Source organism: Dromiciops gliroides, chromosome 5 (assembly GCF_019393635.1).
Source record: "Dromiciops gliroides isolate mDroGli1 chromosome 5, mDroGli1.pri, whole genome shotgun sequence".
NCBI classification, from domain to species: Eukaryota; Metazoa; Chordata; class Mammalia; order Microbiotheria; family Microbiotheriidae; genus Dromiciops; species Dromiciops gliroides.
In genome coordinates, this window is record NC_057865.1 from 207,276,452 (window position 1) to 207,297,627 (window position 21,176).

Here is a 21,176-nt window from a genome sequence, read left to right on the forward strand (position 1 = left end):
TGATTATAGACTTATTAAGGACATGTTTTTCCTCCTGTTAGCTTCATATACTGGCATATCTTGTATTCTGTCATCAAGAAAGCATGTTGAATGGTCTGTGTCTGGGATGTTTTGGGATACACTTTTGTTTTATGGGAAAATTGGTCTTTCATCTATCATTATTATTTAAAATCTTTCATTCATTTTGAGATTTTTGAAAAATGCCTTTTTAATTTTTTTCATAGAAGTAATATTTTTTTCATTTAGCAATATCTTGTTAACAAGGAAACCAACATTTTTGCCAATAATAATTTTCATTACATTTTACCTTATAGGAAGAAAACCAAGAAGCAAGTGAACATGAGGAAGATGAAGAAGAAGAAGAAGAGGATGAGGATAACATTGAAGCTGGTGAAAGCACTGATGAATCTGATTCTGAGTCAGATGAAAAAGGTACCTGTTCTTTAATACCTAAAATGTATTTGGGGAACTTGTCTAAACTGTTAAACTGTTTTCTCATTTCCACAAAAGTAGCTTTTATGACCACTGACCCATATTTTCATATTGTCTATAGGAAAATGATTCTTTGTTTGATTTTTTCATACTTCAAACAGGAAATGTTTGATGTGTCAGACTAATGTGGTGCTTCATATGTTCAATGACTTTAGTTTCTGGTTTGCCCTGTAATTTTCTTTTTGAATAACTTATGCCCAAGATCATCTTTTGGGCACATTCTCACTGTTTCTGTTCTTTTTTTAATAAATAGCCAATTATCAGGAAGACTTAGCACATATTACTTGTGAAATTGCAATAAAACAAAAGCTGATTGATGAATTAGAAAATAGCCAGAGAAGACTACAGACACTGAAAAAGCAATATGAAGAAAAGCTAATGATGTTACAACATAAAATTCGGGACACTCAACTTGAAAGAGATCAGGTGCTACAAAACTTAGGTAAGAATTATACTTTAAGTAAATGTTCACAGATCATTGTTGATTTTATCTTACATTTCTTTCTCTTAATGGACGGAAGAATTATAAAATGAGAAGCTAGATGAAAATATTAATTAGACTCATTATACTAAATAGTCGTAGCTTGTCCTCCTTACCCAGGCTTGTAGCCTTTAAAGACCCTATTTGTACAAAGACTTTGTACAAAGTTCAGACTACTTACTGCTGTTTAATTAATTTGCCTTTAATGTCTTGATTTATATTTGCATACTTTTCTCTAAAATTAAAAAAATTACATGTGTATCAGCATGGGCAGTGGAATGGGTGATCAGGAAGGAAAAAAACATTTATTAAGCACCTGCTATGTCCTATGCTATGCTAAAGTTCTAAGAACTTTACAAATATTATCTCTTTTGATCCTAGGAGTTAAGTGCTATTTTTATCCTTATTTTAAAATAGAGAAAACTGAAGCAGACAAAGGTTAAGTGACTTCCTCAGGATCACACAGCTAGTAAGTGTTAGATGTCAGATTTTAATACAAACTTTCCTGACTCCAGGCCCAGCATTCTATCCACTGCTCTATCTAGCTCCATTCAAGAAGAAAGACAAACTTGTCTATTAGAATCTTGTCTATTAGAAAATAATCTGTGGTGGGTAATTATTCTCTTTAAAGTCCTGATTTATGAATCGATGAAGTCAAAACTTGCAACTCATATAGATAAGTAGATAGGTGGAGATAGGTTAGATAGAGAGAACCAGAGGCAGAGAAAAACATGTATGAACAGTTATGTGCCAGGCATTCTGCTAAGCACTGAGGAGACAGACAAGAAAGCAAGACAATATCTGGCCCCCAAGACCTTATATTCTAATGAGGGAAAACAATGCATAATGGGTGGCTGAAAGGGGAAATAGAATAAGTGTAGGGACGTGGTATAGAGCAAAGTTTCTTAAACTGTGGGTCTTTATCCCATATAGGGTCATTTAATTGCATGTGGGGGTTGCAAAAAAGTTGGCAACAGCAAAAAGTTGTGTATACCTATTTTATGTACCTATATGCCTGGGGTTGCATAAAAATTTATTGGGTTGTGAGTGGAAAAAGTTTAAGAAGCCTTGGTTTAGAGAATGCCTGAAAGTGACATGGAGGTCTGGCTCTGGGCAAAATAAGGCAAAAGCTCACCTCTGAGCTGGGACAGAGATGAAGATGGTCACTGCACAGTGTGATGAGTTTGCCAAGGAGTGTCACATTGAGACAATTCAAATATTTTTGGGCTATTTAGGCTCTGTGGAATCTTGCTCGGAAGAAAAGGCAAAAAAAGTTAGATCTGAGTATGAGAAAAAACTTCAGACTATGAACAAAGAGCTGCAGCGACTCCAAACAGCTCAAAAAGAACATGCACGCCTGTTGAAAAATCAATCCCAATATGAAAAGCAATTGAAGAAATTACAACAGGATGTGATGGAGATGAAAAAAACAAAGGTATTGATTTTTTTTTTTCCAAAGAGATTTTGCTATTTGGAATACCTGTCATTTGAGGTTAGAAGACAGTAAACTATATTTGTTCTGCAAAGTGATTTTCAGTCTTGCAAATGACACTTACCACTATGGCTGTGGAGATATAATTGACTTTATGCTGTTTTCATTTTAACTGTTGTCCTATACAGCAGCTGAAATTCAGTTGAAATTCTTATGATTTTGTCACTATTTATGTATTTATTCTCTAAATTTTAAAATACTATTTGTATTGTTTTTGTCCTTTATTCTTTTCTTTAATTGCTATTTATTTATTGGTTTATTTATTTGTGGGGCAGTGAGGGTTAAGTGACTTGCACAGGGTCACACAGCTAGCATCAGGTGTCTGAGGTCGGATTTGAACTCAGATCCTCTTGCATCCAGGGCTAATGCTTTATCCACTGCGCCACCTAGCTGCCCCCTTTGTCCTTCATTCTTGAAGAGGACCATGACATCAGGGAGATCAATATCATGACTTGCAGTGAATTGGATTTAAGTGAGGGAGGGCTGTACAAAGTTACCAGCCTTACTCTCTCCTCCGGAGCCATCTGGGTCCAGTGGCAAAAAGATCAGGATGACTGGGATGGTCCGGGATGCAGCGGGAGAACTTTTTAAGCTAAGGTCTTTTCCAGTTTGTCTGAGGCAGCACCCATTTAGTGATTAAGGCTGAGTAAGAAATGAGGCAAAGACTGACTGCTTTTACCTAGTCAAAAAAACTAAAATGAATCTGGGAAGGGAAGACCCTCAGTTGTAACTTGTTCTATGGATAGACTGGTTCACTTTTAAGATGACACAACAGTTTGTTTCCTAAAAAGGCCAAGCATGAACAACTCTAGAAGCACTACATCAATATGCTTGTGTGTATAACTCTTAATTAACAAATTCAAGCTTGGGACCTCAGTACATGGAATTTAAAAGGATAAAATAGAAGATTTTGCATAAAAATACATTAGAATCCTGCTTCTCCATTAATCTTGTACCAACACTCCAACAGAAACCAACTGGTCATTTAAAATTTTACAACAAAATTACAAATGCTTTCCTATGAAATAAACTACATAGAGTATGTATAATCTTCTTTCTTGTGATTCTGAGATATTTATCTCTAATTTATATAGGTGCGCCTAATGAAACAAATGAAAGAAGAACAAGAAAAAGCCAGAATGACAGAATCTAGGAGAAACAGAGAGATTGCACAACTTAAAAAGGATCAGCGTAAACGAGATGTGAGTCTAAAGATTTTAGCTCTCCCAAAATTCAACTCTCCCACAAATATTCTATTTTTTGTAGACATCAAAGTCATTTCTTAAGTTGCTAGAGGAAAATTCCTTGGATAAATATGTGTATTTATGAAGAGAAAAAATTAAAATTAACCATACTATTCCACAATGGTAGTTTATATTTAGGTATGTAATATTATATATAAATTATGTGAACCATATTATATATAATTATATAATAACACAATGTATTGTATAATAATATATAATATTATTATATATGTGTTTGTGTATATGTGTGTGTATAAGTAAATAAAATCATAGGGAGAATAATAGTGAGAGAAGCTGAGTATCTCTAAGGTAATAAGATCAGAGGACCATTGATTCAGAGTCTGACAGGACCTCAGAGACCATCTAGTCTTAACATCACCACTTACAGATGAAGAACCTGAGGCCCAGGGAGGCTAAGCATCTTGTCCAAAGTCACACAAGAAGTAAGCTGTTTCTTTTATCAGACATTCTAAACAGAACTTTCTGGAGCTTCAAAAAAGTTACTTATCAGAAAAGGATTTCTCACTGGTCATTTTTTCTCTCTCTTTGTTCACCTCTATGTTAGCAGGCAGGTCTTGCAAAACTTAGGTAGAAGTTGCAGAGAGGCAGAGTTTGGCTTAAAGCAAAGGAAAACCTCCTAATAAATAGTTATTCTAAAAAGAATGAGCTGCCTCTGTGGTAATAGGTTCTCTATCAGTTTAGGAGGTTTTCAAATGAGTCACTTCTCAGCAGGAAACTCCTGTTCAGATAATATACTGGACTAGAATGTGATTCTATGAACCCTCCCTGAAGACAATAACATGTATATGATTTCAGGAAATAAAAATGGACCTTTGGGCAAGCAGAGAGAGGTTGGGAGATAAGGCATTTTATTTTAGCAAAATGGTTTCCGTGTTTAACGTTTATATGTTTGGCAACTTTTTCTTCTCCATCTAGACCACCTGTTTTGATAGATTCTAGAGAAAAAATTCCTTCTGCAACTGCAGTTATTACTTGTTTTACAATAGAAAGTTTCCTGAGGTACTGAGAATTTAAGTTATTTGCTCAAGGTCATATAGTCATTATATGGCAGAGGAAAAACTTAAACCCAGATTTTCCTGACTCTGAGGCTTCATTACTATGCCACACTTCCTATAATGAAGTGACAGAGTAATATAAAACAGACAGGATCAAAATTAGATGGATTTGGAAGTGTTTAAATGGTTGAACCAAAAAGTAGTCAGGAATGGTGCAATGTTAACTTGGAAGGAAGCCTCTAGTGCTTTAGCATCTGTTCCTGGTCCTGTTTGGTCCTGTTTAATATTTTTTATCAATGACTTTGATAAAGTCATGGGTGGCACATTTACTTAATTTACCAATGACACAAAATTAGGAGGTACATTTAGCATATTAGATGACAAAATCAGGATCCTGAAAAATCCTAGATGGAATTATGATCCAATTTTAATAGGGCTAAACGTAAATTATTGCAGTTGAGTTCAAAAGATCAGTTTAACAAGTGTAAGATGGGCCAGGCATGGCAAAGTAGCAATTCACTTGAAAAAAGATTTTTAGTATTTTAGTGGCCTACAAGTTCAATTTGAGTCAAAGGTGTGATATAGCTGCTAAAAAAGTTAATAAGATTGTAGACTGGATTAAGAAGAGCATTGTGTCCAGGTGTAGGGAAAAGGAGGGTAACAGTACCTTTGAACTATGCTGTGATCAGACTATATCTATAATACTATACTGTATTGTACCACATTTTAGAAAACAAACTAGTAAGTGTACAGAGAAAGCCAACCAAAGTGGAATGGCCTAGTGATGATGCCATATGAGGTTTGATTAAAGAATCTGGAGATGTTTCGTTTGGAGAAGAGAAGACTTATGAGGCCCATGAAACTTGTTCTTCTTGGTTCCAGAGAGCAGGACTAGGATCAATTTAGTAGAAGTTGTAAAGAGACATATTTAGGCTTGATGTCAGTTAAAAGTTCTTCATGATTAGAGCTATCCAAAAATAAAATAAATTTCCTTGGAGGTCTATAAACAAAGAGTGTTGTATTATACATTTCAGTGAAGATTCATATTAAGGAATGGGTTTGACTGAATGGCATCTGAGATCCTTTCCAAACTCCTAGAGTCTGTAATTCTGATTCTGTAATTCAGAAGGCATAGGTTACAGTATGTACTGGTTCTTGGACAAATTCCTTTCTATGCCTTAAAATCTATAGATTAGAAATAATAATTATCTGTACTACTTCTCAGAACTGATGCATAATGGGTCTAAAGCTCTCTAAATGTCATTTATTATTAGTTATAATGAATTTGGATTCTAGATAGAAATGAGACTTTTAGCATGTAATAAAAAAGAGTTCCTAAAAATAATTTCAGAGTTCTTCTTGATTGAGAATTGCTTCTGAAAGAGCTAGAGTAGCAAGTGGATAGAAAAGTAGCTTTGGAACCAGGAAGCTCCAGATTCATGTCCTACTCAGACACCTACTAGTTTTGTGATCTCTCTTGGTGTCCTAGGCAACAATTTAAGAATATATTTTACATAGGAGATGCTGACTTTCATTAGAAGAGGGAATACCCTCACTGGGACTACTCAACACCGATGAGAGCTCCTTATATCTTCTGAGTACTGATTCTCTTCATTTCATAATCTTGTGACTTTTAGAGTGTGAACTAATATGAGACTCATACCGTGAAAATAACTGAGTTGAAAGGACAAAATGTTTTTCTGTATTCTGAGGTTTATTCCCAGGTAATCAAGACTTTTTTTTAAATTAATTAATTAATTTTTTTTTTAGTGAGGAAATTGGGGTTAAGCGACTTGCCCAGGGTCACACAGCTAGCAAGTGTTAAGTGTCTGAGGCCAGACCCGAACTCAGGTACTCCTGACTCCAGGGCCGGTGCTCTATCCACTGCGCCATCTAGCTGCCCCTAATCAAGACTTTTAAAAAAACTTCAAAGTTAGGTTATTAATAGTGACATATAATTAAATTAAATTATTAAATAATAAGTATTGAATAAATTCTGCAATAATATTTTCTACTTGGAACACTAAAATGTCAAATTGAAAAGCATTGTAAACAAAAGATATAATACAACAAAAATCATAGGATTTACTTTTACAAGCAAGTCAAGTTTCATGGGAACTGAATTTTTGTCTGGTGATTTCCTTATCTTTTTCTGTTCCACAGAAGTTTCAACTCACTTGTATTTGACTCATAGTAGTAACTATATATAGTTGATAGAATTTTACAGCTAAAAGTAAATTTAAAGATCATCTGGTTCAGCCCTTTCTCAGATGAAGAAAGTGAGCAAAGAGAAGTGAAATGACTTATCTAGGGACAGATATGGAATTTTTGGCAGTGCCATGATTAGGCCAGAGAATTCAGGTCTGCTAGTCAGACGCCTTTCCCCCTATACCCTAGCATACCTCTTATATATTGCTTAAGTTTACTCAAGTATACTATCACCCTATTCTTAGGCATTATCTGGAATACTTGAAAACAACCTGGTAACACAGAAGTGATATGGCCTATCTCTACAAGTTAATATTTCCAAAAATAGCCACTGAACACTGATAACAATAAGATCATGCCTGAATTTCAGCAGCCCAAAGTGACCCTTTATATTGGAGAAACCTATATATATTATATTTTATATTAACCTTTTTTATTGGAAGAGCCTGCTACTGAAAATAGTCACGACTGATATTTTGAATTTAATGAGCTTCTTTTCAGTTGATTTTTCTAACATTGCTCAGGTGATATTTTCATCCCTATTTTACAGATTAACTAAGATTTTTTTTTGTTTTTTTTTTTTGCGGGGCAGTGGGGGTTAAGTGACTTGCCCACGGTCACACAGCTAGTAAGTGTCAAGTGTCTGAGGCCGGATTTGAACTCAGGAACTCCTGAATCCAGGGCCGGTGCTTTATCCACTGCGCCACCTAGCCGCCCCCAGATTAACTAAGATTAAGATCTTAAAAGACTTACCTCTGGTCATGCAGATACTACATGTAGGAAAAAGGATTCATACTCAAAGCTTTTTTGAATCCAATTTCAAAAGACTTTCTACTGCACCATATCACTGTTGGAAGTATTTATTTTGGTTGATTTTCTACCATTATCATAACTTTTGCTTTGTAGTTTTGATATTTATAGTATTATCTATATGTTCTCATTCATATCTCAAAAGCAAGCAAAGCAAAGTGCTGCCACCTGTAACTGTGTGATATAGCTAGAGATTACTCTGGTTTTAGATATCCTGCTTTATTCATTTGATTTGATGATTTGCAATGAAACACCTATATCCATTTTATCAGCAACTGACTAATGGATATCTCAGCATTTAATAATTTTTTTGGGGGGGTGAGGCAATTGGGGTTAAGTGACTTGCCCAGGGTCACACAGCTAGTAATTGTTAAGTGTTTGAGGCTGGATTTGAACTCAGGTCCTCCTGAATCCAGGGACGGTGCTCTATCCACTGTGCCACCTAGCTGCCCCATAGCATTTAATAATTATTTGGGTAGGGATAAGAAGCAGATCTAGACTTGTGGTTTCATTAATATAAGGAGGTCTTGGTGAGGAAAATCCCTTTCCTAATGTCAGTTGGTAACTATTCTTCATCTATAGTTTTAGAGAGGTGTTTGGGTCACTAAGAAATTAAATGAATTGCCCAGGTACATACAACCAGTGTAGATAGTGCATCTTTAATTATTATCTTCCTGACTTCAAGGCTTTCTCTCTATCTACTATGTGATACCACCTCTAATAAGAATTGGTAGAAATAAAAAATAACATAATAGATTTATGAGTCTTTTTTTTTTGGTGGGGCATTGAGGATTAAGTGACTTGCCCAGGGTCACGCAGCTAGTAAGTGTCAAGTGTCTGAGGCTGGATTTGAACTCAGGTCCTCCTGAATCCAGGGACAGCACTTTATCCACTATGCCACCTAGCTGCCCCTAGATATATCAGTCTTAAGGAAATAAGAAAGTAAAGTAACTTGGAAAAATTTTAAACTATAACAGATTACATTTATATAGCACTTTATGATTATAAAACATTTAACAAACATCATCTCATTTGATCCTCACAACTCTGTGAAATAGGTAGTTTAATGTTATTACTTAGTTTTGTAGATTAGGAAAATGAGTCTCAGATTAAATGTCCCATTAGTTTGAATAGAATTCTACTTGAATCCAAATCTTCTGCTCAATACTCTTACACCATTGTTATCAAACTCAAATAGAAATGGGGACCAATAAACCTCAAATAAAGCCTCTGCAGGCCATTTATTAACTTAATTTTAAAATGCAATATCTATTTTGTTATATCCTTATTTATTTTATTAAATATTTCCCAATTATATTTTAATTTGATTTGAACTACACTTAAGAGTTTTATGGGCTACAAATTTTTCACAGGCTGCTTTTTTTTTTTAAGTGAGGCAATTGGGGTTAAGTGACTTGCCCAAGGTCACACAGCTAGTAAGTGTTAAGTGTCTGAGGCCATATTTGAACTCAGGTACTCCTGACTCCAGGGCCGGTACTCTATCCACTGCACCACCTAGCTGCCCCACAGGCTGCTTTTTTGACAGCTGTTCTACACTACAGCATATTCTCTCTCCATATGGAATAAAGTGAGGATGGAATAAAGTAAAAGATAATAGGTTTTTATTTTTACTACTCTAATTTCTTTAATATTATTTGTAGCATCAACTCAGACTCCTGGAAGCTCAAAAGAGAAACCAAGAAGTGGTTCTTCGTCGTAAAACAGAAGAGGTATAGTAATGGGATTTATTGGAAATTTTATGATAAATTTAATAGTTTCTCATATCAAGGAAATGAATTCATCTATTCTCTTTTAGGTTACAGCTCTTCGTCGGCAAGTACGACCCATGTCAGATAAAGTAGCTGGGAAAGTTGCAAGGAAGCTGAGCTCACCTGATATCCCTGTTCAGGATTCAGGTTCTAGCCTAACCTCTGTAGATTCAGATTCAGCCAGAGCAGTAGTACAACAGAAAATGAAAATACCAGTTGCAAGAGTTCAGGCATTACCAGTTATTCCAGTGAATGGTACCAGGTAAAAATAATTCTCCTTTTCTCCTGAAAGTTATTTTAGGTATTGTCTCTATATGTTATACTTAAACATACCTTTCTAGCCTTATACATTAGTAATCTTCATACATGATTTGGTCTAGCCAGACCAACCTTCTTGTTGTTCCTCACATATCACACCACATTTGCCTTCTCCTGTCTCCATGCTTTTTCACAGAGTGTTTTCTGTAGTTGAAATGCACTTCCTCCTCATTTCTACCCCTTAGAATTCCACGTTCCCTTTAAAGTTCAGTTCAGTTGTCACCTTCTATGTGAAACTTTTCCTCACTCCCCACCCGCCAAATACTTTGCATAAACTTATGGATATATGTGTTGTCTGCTCAGATAGAATAGGAGCTTCTTGAGGATGAGAACAGTTCAATTTTTGTCTTTGTATCCTGTGTCTAACATAAATGAAAAAGTTTGTATTTCATAACTCAGAAATGGTTTTTTTTTTACAAATTTTTACAGAAATAAATACCAGAGAAAGGGAATGACTAGTCGAGTGTTTACATCAAAGACAGCCCGGATGAAATGGCAGCTACTTGAGCGTAGGGTCACAGACATTATTATGCAAAGAATGACAATTTCAAATATGGAGACTGATATGAATAGACTTCTCAAGGTATGACATATAATAGTTCAATTTTGATTTTATTTTCAAATTACTCTCTCCATGATCAAATACACAAATATTTTAAAAGTTTGTTTTTAATTAACCTTGATGATTTTGTGATTATTTCATTTATATCCATTTTTTATGGCAATAGCAACGTGAAGAACTCACAAAAAGAAGAGAAAAACTTTCAAAAAGAAAGGAAAAAATCATCAAGGATAATGGAGATAGTGATAGGAATGTACTTAACATCAATGAAGAGCTGGAGTCACTAACTGCAAATATAGATTACATCAACGATAGTATTTCTGATTGTCAAGCCAATATCATGCAGATGGAAGAAGCAAAGGTCAGTAATTAAAAAAAAAATACTTGATGACTTAGAGTAGTAGAAAATTTTTTAAATTAACATTTAATTTAAAATTTTTGACATAAAATACTTGAATTTTCTATGAACTGGTAAACATGTAGAAGTGAAGGTAGTATATGGTTTAGCTGTTTATATCTACTCTGGGGCAGCTAGGTGGTGCAGTGGATAAAACACTGGCCCTGGATTCAAGAGGACCTGAATTCAAATGTGACCTCAGACACTTGACACTTACTAGCTAAGCTGTGTCACCCTGGGCAAATCACTTAACCCTCATTGCCCTGCAAAACAAAAACAAACAATAAATGTATCATAATATCATAACACTATGCCCATAAATGCTAAAGTTGGTCCTCTGAAAGTGCTTGTATCAAATTCTTATTTTTGTCTTTTATTTTTAAATAATATTTTGTTTTCCCCAAGTCATGTAAAAAATTTTTTAACATTCTTTTTTTTTTTTTTTTTTACGTTTTGAGTTCCAAATTCTATTACTCCCTCCTTCTCCACATCTATCCCTTGGGCAGTAAACAATCTGATATAGGTTATACATGTAAAACATTTCCATATTAGCTATTTTTTGAAAGAAAACCCGAACAAAGGAAGAAAAGAAAAAAGAAAGGAAGTGAAAAATAGTATGCTTCAGTCTGTATTCAGACACTATCAATTCTTTCTCTAGAAGAAAGCATTTTTCATCATGAGTCCTTTGCGATTGTCTTGGATCATTGTATTGCTGAGAATATTTAAGTCATTCACAGGTGTTCATTGCAAAAATATTTTTGTTACTGTGTTCTGGTTCTGGTTCTGCTCACTTTACTCTATCAGTTCATGTAAGTCTTTCCAGGTTTTTCTGAAATCTGCTTCCTCATCATTTCTTATAGCACAATAATATTCCATTACAACCATATACCTTAACTTGTTCATCCATTCCCCAATTAATAGGCATCTCTTCAATGTCCATTTCTTAGCCACTACGAAAAAAGCTGCTATAAATATTTTTGTATATATAAGTCCTTTTCTTTTTCCTTTAATCTCTTTGGGATACAGACATAGTAGTGGTATTGCTGGATCAAAGTTTTTTGTTTGTTTTTTAAATTTTAAATTTTTTTTTATTTTTTCAGGGCAATGAGAGTTATGTGACTTGCTTAGGGTCACACAGCTAGTAACTGTCAAGTGTCTGAGGTCAGATTTGAACTCAGGTCCTCCTGAATCCAGGGCCGGTGCTTTATCCACTGCACCACCTAGCTATTTGCACAGTTTTATAACTCTTTGGGCATAGTTCCAAATTGCTTTGCAAAATGGTTGAATCAGTTCACAACTCCACCCACAAGGCATTAGTGTCCCAATTTCCCCACATCTCCTCCAACATTTATCATTTCCCTTTTCTGTCATATTAGCCTTGGTGTCATATTGCTCTGGGTATAAGGTGGTGCCTCAGAGTTGTTTTAATTTGCATTTCTCTAATCAATAGTGATTTAGAGCATTTGCTCTTGACTGTAGATAGCTTTGATTTCTTCATCTGAAAACTGCCTGTTCACATACTTTGACCATTTATTAATTGGGAAATGACTTGTATTCTTATAAATTTGACTCATTTCTCTATATATTTGAGAAATTATGCCCTTATCAGAGATGATTATTGTAATTTCTGCCCCCCCCCCCAGTTTTCTTCTTTCCTTCTATTTTGGGTTACATTGGTTTTGTTTGTGTAAAACTTTTAATTTTATGAAATCAAAATTATCCATTTTATAATTTGTAATGCTCTTTATATCATCATTGTTCCTATATTCTTCCCTTATCTATAGATCCAACAGGTAGACTATTCCATGATCTCCTAATTTCTTTATGGTATGACCCTTCATGTGTAAATCATGTACCAATTTTGACCTTATCTTGGTATACAGTGTGAAATGTTGGTCCATACCTAGTTTCTGCCATACTGTTTCCCAATTTTCCCAGTGGTTTTTGTCAAATAATGAGTTTTTGTCCCAAAAGCTTGAATTTTGGGATTTATCAAACACTAAATGACTATGGTCATTTATTACAACATACTGTATATCTAATCTTTTCCACTGATCCACCAATCTGTTTCTTAGCCAGTACCAGATTTTTTTGATAATTACTTCTTTGTAATATAGTTTGAAATCTGATCTGGCTAGGCCACTTTCCTTCACATTTTTTCCTTTGATATTCTTGACCTTTTGATCTTGTTTAGGTTTGACTTTATTTGTGTAAGAAGTATTTTGTAATTGTGTTCATATAGTTCTTGAATTTGTGTTGGAAGGTAGACTCCCACATATTTTATAGTGTCTACAATTATTTTAAATTGAATTTCTCTTTCTATCTCTTACTGCTGGACTTGAAATTAGAAACACTAATGATTTGTGGGGGTTTATTTTATATCCTATAACTTTTCTTAAACTTGTTCATTATTTCAATTAGTTTTTTAGTTGATACTCTAGTATTCTCTAAGTATATTGTCACATGATTTGCAAAGAATGATAGTTTTGTTTCTTCATTGCCTATTCTAATTCCTTCACTTTCTCTTCTTCTATTGCAATCTATAGCCATCATTTCTAGTACAATATTGAATGATGATGATAATAGGCATTCTTGCTTCACTCTTAAGACTTCTAGTTTATCTCTATTATAGATATTGCTTGTTGATGATTTGATTTGATTTTATAAATACTAAACATAGCATCCAAATTATTTTTTTAATTTATTTTTATTATTATTTTTGTTTGTTTGTGGGGCAATAAGAGTTAAGTGATTTGCCCAGGGTCACAAAACTAGTAAGTGTTGATTTGAACTCAGGTCCTCCTGAATCCAGGCCCTGTGCTTTATCCACCGAGCCACCTAACTGCCCCCTTGCTGATGATTTTAGATAGATATTACTTGTCATTTTAAGGAAAGCTCCAGTTATTCCTATGCTCTATAGTGTTTTCAATAGGAATGGGTATTGTATTTTGTCAGAGGCCTTTTCTGCCTCTATTAAGATAATCATATGATTTCTTTTGATTTTATTATTGACATGGTCAATTATGCTCATAGTTTAATTTTTAATCTATTTTCCATTGCCCTTTATTGAATTTAATTTTTATTGCATTATGAACAGAAAAGGGTACATTTAATATTTCTTCTTTTCTTCATTTGGTTGTGATATTTTTATGCCCTCATACATGGTAAATTTTTTTGGTAGGTATCATGTACTGCTGAGAAAACATAAATTCATTTGTATTCCTACTCAGTTTTCTTCAGAGATCTTTCATATCTAAAATTCTTTTCACCTCCTTAAACTTCTTTCTTGTTTGTTTTTGTTTTTTTAAGATGTATCTAGTTCTGAGAGGGGAAAGTTCAGGTGCCGTACTAGTATAGTTTTACTGTCTATTTCCTTCTGTAATTCATTCAGCGTCATCTTTAAAAATGTATATCCTATACCATTTGGTGCATATATGATTAGTATTGGTATTACTTCATTGTGCATGATACCTGTTAGTAAGATATAATTTCTTTCCTTATCTTTTTTTATTAGATCTATTTTTGCTTTTACTTTGTCTGAGATCATGATTGCTACCCTTTGTTTTTCACTTCAGTTGGAGCATAATAGATTCTGCTCCAGCCCCTTACCCCACACCCTCTGTGTGTGTCTCTCTGTTTAAAATGAGTTTCTTGTAAATTATATATTGTTTGATTTTCTATTTTAATCAATTTTGCTACCTGCTTCCATTTCATGGGTATTTATCCCATTCATACTCATAGTTAAGATTATTAACTGCATATTTCCCTCCATACTATTTTTTCCTTTATCATTCTCTCTCTCGTACCTTTCACCCTGTCCCTCCTCAAAAAACCACCATCTCCCCCAGTCCTCCCTTCTATCAGTACCCTCTTCCACTCTGCTCTTTCTCTTATCCCTTCCCTTTTTACTTCCCTATAGGATATGATAGATTTCTACTCTCTGCCCTATGAAATTTATATGTATTTCAGCACATTTATTAGGGCATGTTTTGTAAGGCACTTTCTTCAGCACTGTGAGGAGGACTGTTGAGTTAGTTTGTTCAATCTACATACTTCATTTTACTTGATTTTAACTATATATTCTTGTTATATAAAAATATCTATATTTAAAATTAGGTGCTTTAAGTAATAATAAATCATTATTATTTGAAGTGTTTTAAAGGTTATAACTAGTTCAAAAATTTAGCAATTTAAAAAATAGTTATCAAATATCTATGTTCATGTCCTCTGTTAGATACTAGGGATGCAAAGATAAAATAAGTCTGTATCTTCAGGAAACATGTTCTAGTAAATGGGATATATAGACAAATCACCATGATACAAAGATAGAATATGATAATGTAACTACTACCTGTCATAATGGAGAAAGGAAGCTGAATGTCTAGTATAGTCTCCTCATAAAGCTGTAGGCTTAACAAAAATATCATTGAAACAGTAAAAAGGTAACTTAACAATGAAACAGGAAACTTCAGATTTAAATCTCTTTGGAGAGGAGAAAGAGTATAGAGAAAATGGGAAGTGAAAAAAGACATTCCCTCAGCTTCTGGGATTCATAGCTGGAGGAAAGTTCCTTAACTATGGGGTTTATATTCCACTTGTCAGTCAGGGGTAGCTCATGACACTGCCTATACTGAAGTCTCTGAGCATTCTTGGCCCTGGGCTGCCTTTGCTACAGTCTTTTCTCTCTTCCACGCCTCTGTCTTTCTCCTTGAAGACTGTTGCTGACCACCTCAGTACAAACCTTAGACAGGACCTCAGTACAATTTATGTAATCTCACATGGGCACATGAGATGTACTTACATGGTAAATGTACATACATTTACCATACTTCAAACATAGTTCAAACTTCCTGTTCCATGTGTTCCTATTTGGACCTGAGAGGTCCAAATAAAATAATATGAAATACTTAAGGAGGGAGAGGTCATTTATATAGTTTGAAGTGGGATGTGAAAATCAGAAAGACTTAATAGAGGAGATTATACTTGTGCTAGGTCTTGTTTCAACAGAGAAAGATAATAGAAAAATCTCATTCTAGGATTTATGGTCTGGAAATGCAAGATCAGGATGAGATTATGAGATTATGGAATGGGGAATAGTAAGATTTGGTTACAAAATATAGTATATGTAATGGAGTACTAGAAAATATAGCCAAGTTGTGTAGACTTTTGATGGAATGCTGAGTTTATATGTTATTTCATAGGTAATGGGGAATCACTGAAAGTTTTGCATTATTATTGTTATTATTAGGTTCAAACCTGTTATTTCATTAGTATAAGGATTTTCCAGTTTAATAAACTCCTTTCCACCAATGTAGATAGACACGTCTTCTTCCATTTATATTTTAAAGAGTTTCCTGAAGTGTTGCAAAATTAAATTACTTGTGGGGGCAGAGCCAAGATGGTGGAGGAAAGACATTAAATGTACAGAGCTCCTGACAAAATTACCCCAATAATAGCAATAAAAGAATGCCATGGAGCAGCAAAAGCCACAAAAAGACAGGATGAAATTATTTTCCAGCAAAACACAGATTAAAGGGGGCTGTGCTGGGCTGAGAACAGAGTCCAACCCCAAGATTGCACCGACACAGACCCCAGGCATGCTGCACAAGAGGCATGCTACCCCTGAGCCTCCAAATCAGCTGTGAACTCCTCCAAACTGGGTGTGGAAGCTTTTTATAGGTCTGGAGCAGAGGTGGTCCTTCCACACTGCTTCAAGCTGTTTGGTAGAAGTCATCCAAATCCATTGGTTCACTGGACTTGAGTTCAAAGTCCTTAGCTTCTGAGAACAATACCTTCTTTGTTTTGTTTTTTTGTTTTTGCAGGGCAATGAGGATTACGTGACTTGCCCAGGGTCACATAGCTAGTTAAATGTGTCAAGTGTCTGAGGCTGGATTTGAACTCAGGTCCTCTTGAATCCAAGGCCAGTGCTTTATCCACTGCGCCACTTAGCTGCCCCCCCCCCCCCCCCCGCCCCCAACAATACCTTCTTAAGGGCTAGCCAGGTGTGGTTATAATCTAGTTAACTTAAAGTAGGCTAATCAGCAGTCAATCACTCTCACTTAATTCAAACAATTTAGATTAATCTCTAGGTGGGGCTTTGAGTATCTGCCAAATTCCATTATTTTATCACAGCTAGAGGTTATCTTCGGACCAGAGAACAGGCCAGGGAAGAGAAAAACCTGCCCTCCCTCAAACCAAAACTTGGGACAGTATAGCTTGGAAGTAGGGCCCCACTTTAAGAGGGAGTTAAAAGTCAAGTAAAAGACAGCAAGATGAGCAAGCAGAGAAAGTTGAGAACTATAGAAAGTTTCTTTAGCTACAAGGGAGATCAGGGTGCACCCTCAGAAGAGGATAACAACCTCAGGGCCCCAACATTCAAAGCTTCCAAGAAAAAGATGAATTGGTCTCAGGCCATGGAAGCACTCAACAGGGACAGAGAAAGTAGGAGAGATAGAAGGAGGATTTAGAGGTGGAGGAAAGAATGAAAAGAGAAATGAGAACAGTGAAGGAAAGTTATAAAAAGGTAAACAGGAAAAACAAATCATGAAGGATATTAAAAGATTAAACTGTTTACGTTCCTACATGGGAAGATGATACTTCTGACCCATAAAAACTTTCTCAGTATTAGGGCAGCTGAAAGGAATATACTTAGACAAAGGGCACAGGTGTGAATTGAATATGAAGGGATAATATCTGTAAAGCATTTATTTTTTGTTTATCCTTGTTCTTTGTGAGGCAAGCAGGGTGGGGTGTTTTATGTCTGGGGCCGGATTTGGGCTTGGGGCCTCCTGGGTCCAGGGCTGGTGCTTTGTCCACTGTACCACCTAGCTAACCCATGATGACATCTTTAAAATAGGGTTATGGGGTAGGAGGAATGTACTGGGGGAGGAGGAAGGGGAGAGGTGGACTGAGGAGAGGTAGTTCACATGAAGGAAACAAGAAAAAAGCTTATGGAGGGGAGGGGAAGAGGGAGAAGGAGTGGGGGAGTGAGTGAATCTTACTATCATCAGCATTGGCCCAAAGAGGGAATAACATACATACTCAAGTGGGTATAGTAATATATTTTTGCCCTGAGGGAGGGGAAGGAGATAAGGGGGTGGGCGTGAAGAGGGGACTGAGGGAAGGACAGATTGGGAGAGGGAGCAGTAAAAAGCAAAACACTTTGAAAAATTTAGAACACAGACCTTAATCTCATCAGAGTGGGCTCAAGGAGGTAATAACATACACACCCAATTGGGAGGAGTAATCTATTTAACCCTACAGGAAAGTAGATGGGGAAGAGGATAAGGAGGGAAGGGTGAAAGAAGGGAGGACAGAGCAGGGGAGGGGGCAGTCAGAAGTAAAACAGTTTTGAGGAGGAATAAAAGAAGATAGAAAATAGAGTAAATATCATGGGAAAGGAATAGGATAGAGGGAAATAGTTATGATGATTGACTATAATGGCAAAACATATGCTACCTACTCTGCTGTGCAATTATGAAGAAAATTCTTTGTCAAGTTTAAGGTACTGTATAAAAGTTATGATGAACAGGATGTTATCAGAAAAACCTGGAAAGACCTACATGAACTGAAGCAGACTGAAATGTACCATATACAAAATAACAGCAATAGTGTAAGATGAAAAACAAAACAAAACAAAAAAATAATGTAAGATTATTTTCTGGGAAGCATGTGGTTATTTTCTGCAAGGCAATGATCCAATGACTCTGAAGGACTTATGAAAACTGATGATATCTGAAAACAGATTGAAACACATTTTTTTTTGACAATTCCTTAATCTGAAGTTTTGTTTTTATATGTTTTCTCTCACACCCTAGCTAATGTGGAGATGTTTTCCATGACTACTCATGTATAACTTAGATTGAATTGCTTGAGATCTTGGGGTTAGGGGGTAGGAAGGGAGGGAGGAAGAGAAGTTGGAACACCAAGTTTAAAAAATTGATGTCAAAATTTGTTTTTACATGTAATTTAGAAAATAAAATTCTAAACAGAAAAAAAAAATTAAATTACTTGCTCGTGATCACCTAGGCAGGATTTGTCAGGGCCAGATTTTGACTCCAAAACTGGCTCTCCAAGGCTCTCCAATATTCCATACTTTCTCTCCTTGCATGTATTTTTTTTTAATTTTGAATTTTTTTCCATTTACATGTAAAAATAGTTTTTATTATTCCTTTTTTAAAATTTTGAGATCCAAATTCTCACCTGCCCATTCCCTGTTCCTGAGACTTAATGACTTAAGCCATTTGATACATGTTATACATGTGCATTCATAAAAAAATTTACATATTAGTCATGTTGTGAAAGAAAACAGACCTAAAGTGAAAAATAGTGTGTTTTGGTCTGCATTCAGACCCCATCAGCTATTTCTCTGGAGGCAGATAGTATTTTTCATTGGAATTGTCTTGGATCATTGTATAGCTAAGTAATTACGGTTGATCATCATAGAATATTGCTTTTACTGTGTATACTGTTTTCCTGGGTCTTCTCACTTCACTGTGCATCAATTTGTGTAAATCTTTCTAGGTTTTTCTAAAAACATCCTGCTCATAGTTTCTTATAACACAAGTATATACTACAAGGGCATCCCTTCAATTTCCAATTCTTTACTACCAACAAAAGAAGCTGCTATACATATTTTTGTACAAATAGGTCCTTATTCTCTTTCCACACCTTTAAAAAATCTCTTTGGGCTACAGACCTAGTAATGGTATTGCTAGGTCAAAAGGTTTGCATGGTTTTATAGTCCTTTGGGTATAGTTCCACATTGCTCTCCAGAATGGTTGAATTGGTTCACAATTTCACCAACATTTCTTTATTGTCCCAATTTTCCCACATTCCCTCCAACATTTTGTCTCTTTCCTTTTCTATTATATTAACCAATCTGTTAGATGTGAGGTGGTGCCTCACAGTTGTCTTAATTTGCATTTCTCTAATCAATAGTGATTTAGAGCATTTTTCATATGACATATGACCTGGTTTTGATTTCATCTGAAAACTGCCTGTTCACATCCTTTCACTATTTGTCAATTGGGGAATGACTTGTATTATAAATTTGATTTCTCTATTTGGGAAATGAGGCCTTTATCAGAAAAACTTATAAATTTTTTTTTCAGTTATGTTTGCTAACTGTATATTTCCCTTCATCCTATTTTTCCTCTGTTTAGCCTTCTCTTTCCTTTCACCCTTTCCCTCAAGTGTTTTGCTTCTGATTGCTTCCTCTCTCTATCCACCATACCTGCAATCTGTCCCTCCCTTCTTTCTCCTATTTCCCTGTGGGGCACAATAGATTTCTATACCCAACTGAGTGTGTATGTTATTCCCTCTTTGAGCTAATTCTGATGAGAGTAAGGTTCAAGAATTGTCTTCCACCACTTAAAAAAGCTCTTTCATGTCTCTCTTATGAAAGATACTTTTATTTCTCCCTTCCCTCTTCTCCCAGGGCATCCCTCCTTTTTACCCCTTAATTTTATTTTTAAAAATATCATCCTATTAAAGTTAACTCATACCCATGTCTTCTGTACATTTCTTCTAACTACCCTAATAATGATAAACTTCTTAGGAGCTACAAAGATCACGTTTCCCATATAGGAATGTAAAGTTTAACTTTATTGAACCACTTATAATTTCTCTTTCATGATTACCTTTTTATGTTTCTGTTGGGGACACAATCCCAAGCTTCAGATTTTTTGTACTTCTCTTTAAAGACTTGTTTGGGGAAGGGCAGGGGGGAGGAGGGAGGAAGGCTGTAAATTTTCAGTTCTTTTAAGATGGTATGATCTAAGGAGAGGTGTGATCACTGCCCTCTTGGTCTGTGAGCAACCACAAGCTCTCTTTTCTACCCTGGACTGTGACCCAGGACCCCTCTCCCTTATGACCACATTCTCTACTGTGCTGTCTGCAACCCAAGACCATTTATGGGCAACTCAACAGATTCCTGCCCTTCTCCCACCCCTCCATGCCAGCAAAGGATCTTCTATAATAATTTCCTTCTGACCAGTTATCCAACCCCTATACCATCTGTGTGCTAAGAGCTCCAGAAGTGAGGGAGAACAGAGATAACCTTAAGGGTTAGGGACTTTTGTTCAATATCTCTTATTCTAAATAACTTTGAAGTAGGAACAAAATTTTAATACTCTCCAATATTTAGTTTTTACCTATTTCTCCAACTTTATTTCCCATTAGATAATGCTTTTCATTCTAACCAAATAGATATTCATTACTCTTTTACCCCTCCCTCTGAGAATGTTCTTTCTTTCCTTCATGGCTTTGATCATGTGTTCCTGCTTTCCTAGAATGCTCTCTTCCATACTAAATACATAGCTAAATACCAAACCATTAATGGTAAGCTCAGACCTTACATAAAGCTCCAGCTTTCTCACCTGTA

General features: G+C 35.4%; 1 protein-coding gene across 9 annotated transcripts in view; it reads left to right on the plus strand.

The window, feature by feature from the left end:
* Nucleotides 1–21,176, plus strand: part of KIF21A (kinesin family member 21A) — a 160,858-nt gene that overhangs the window by 91,892 nt on the left and 47,790 nt on the right. For all 9 annotated transcript variants that reach the window (XM_043967831.1, XM_043967835.1, XM_043967833.1 and 6 more), the window contains 8 exons: nt 315–432; nt 746–934; nt 2,209–2,408; nt 3,560–3,667; nt 9,408–9,476; nt 9,563–9,777; nt 10,263–10,416; nt 10,562–10,756. In XM_043967831.1, coding sequence (XP_043823766.1) covers nt 315–432; nt 746–934; nt 2,209–2,408; nt 3,560–3,667; nt 9,408–9,476; nt 9,563–9,777; nt 10,263–10,416; nt 10,562–10,756 — 1,248 coding nt within the window. The remainder of the gene's footprint in view (nt 1–314; nt 433–745; nt 935–2,208; nt 2,409–3,559; nt 3,668–9,407; nt 9,477–9,562; nt 9,778–10,262; nt 10,417–10,561; nt 10,757–21,176) is intronic.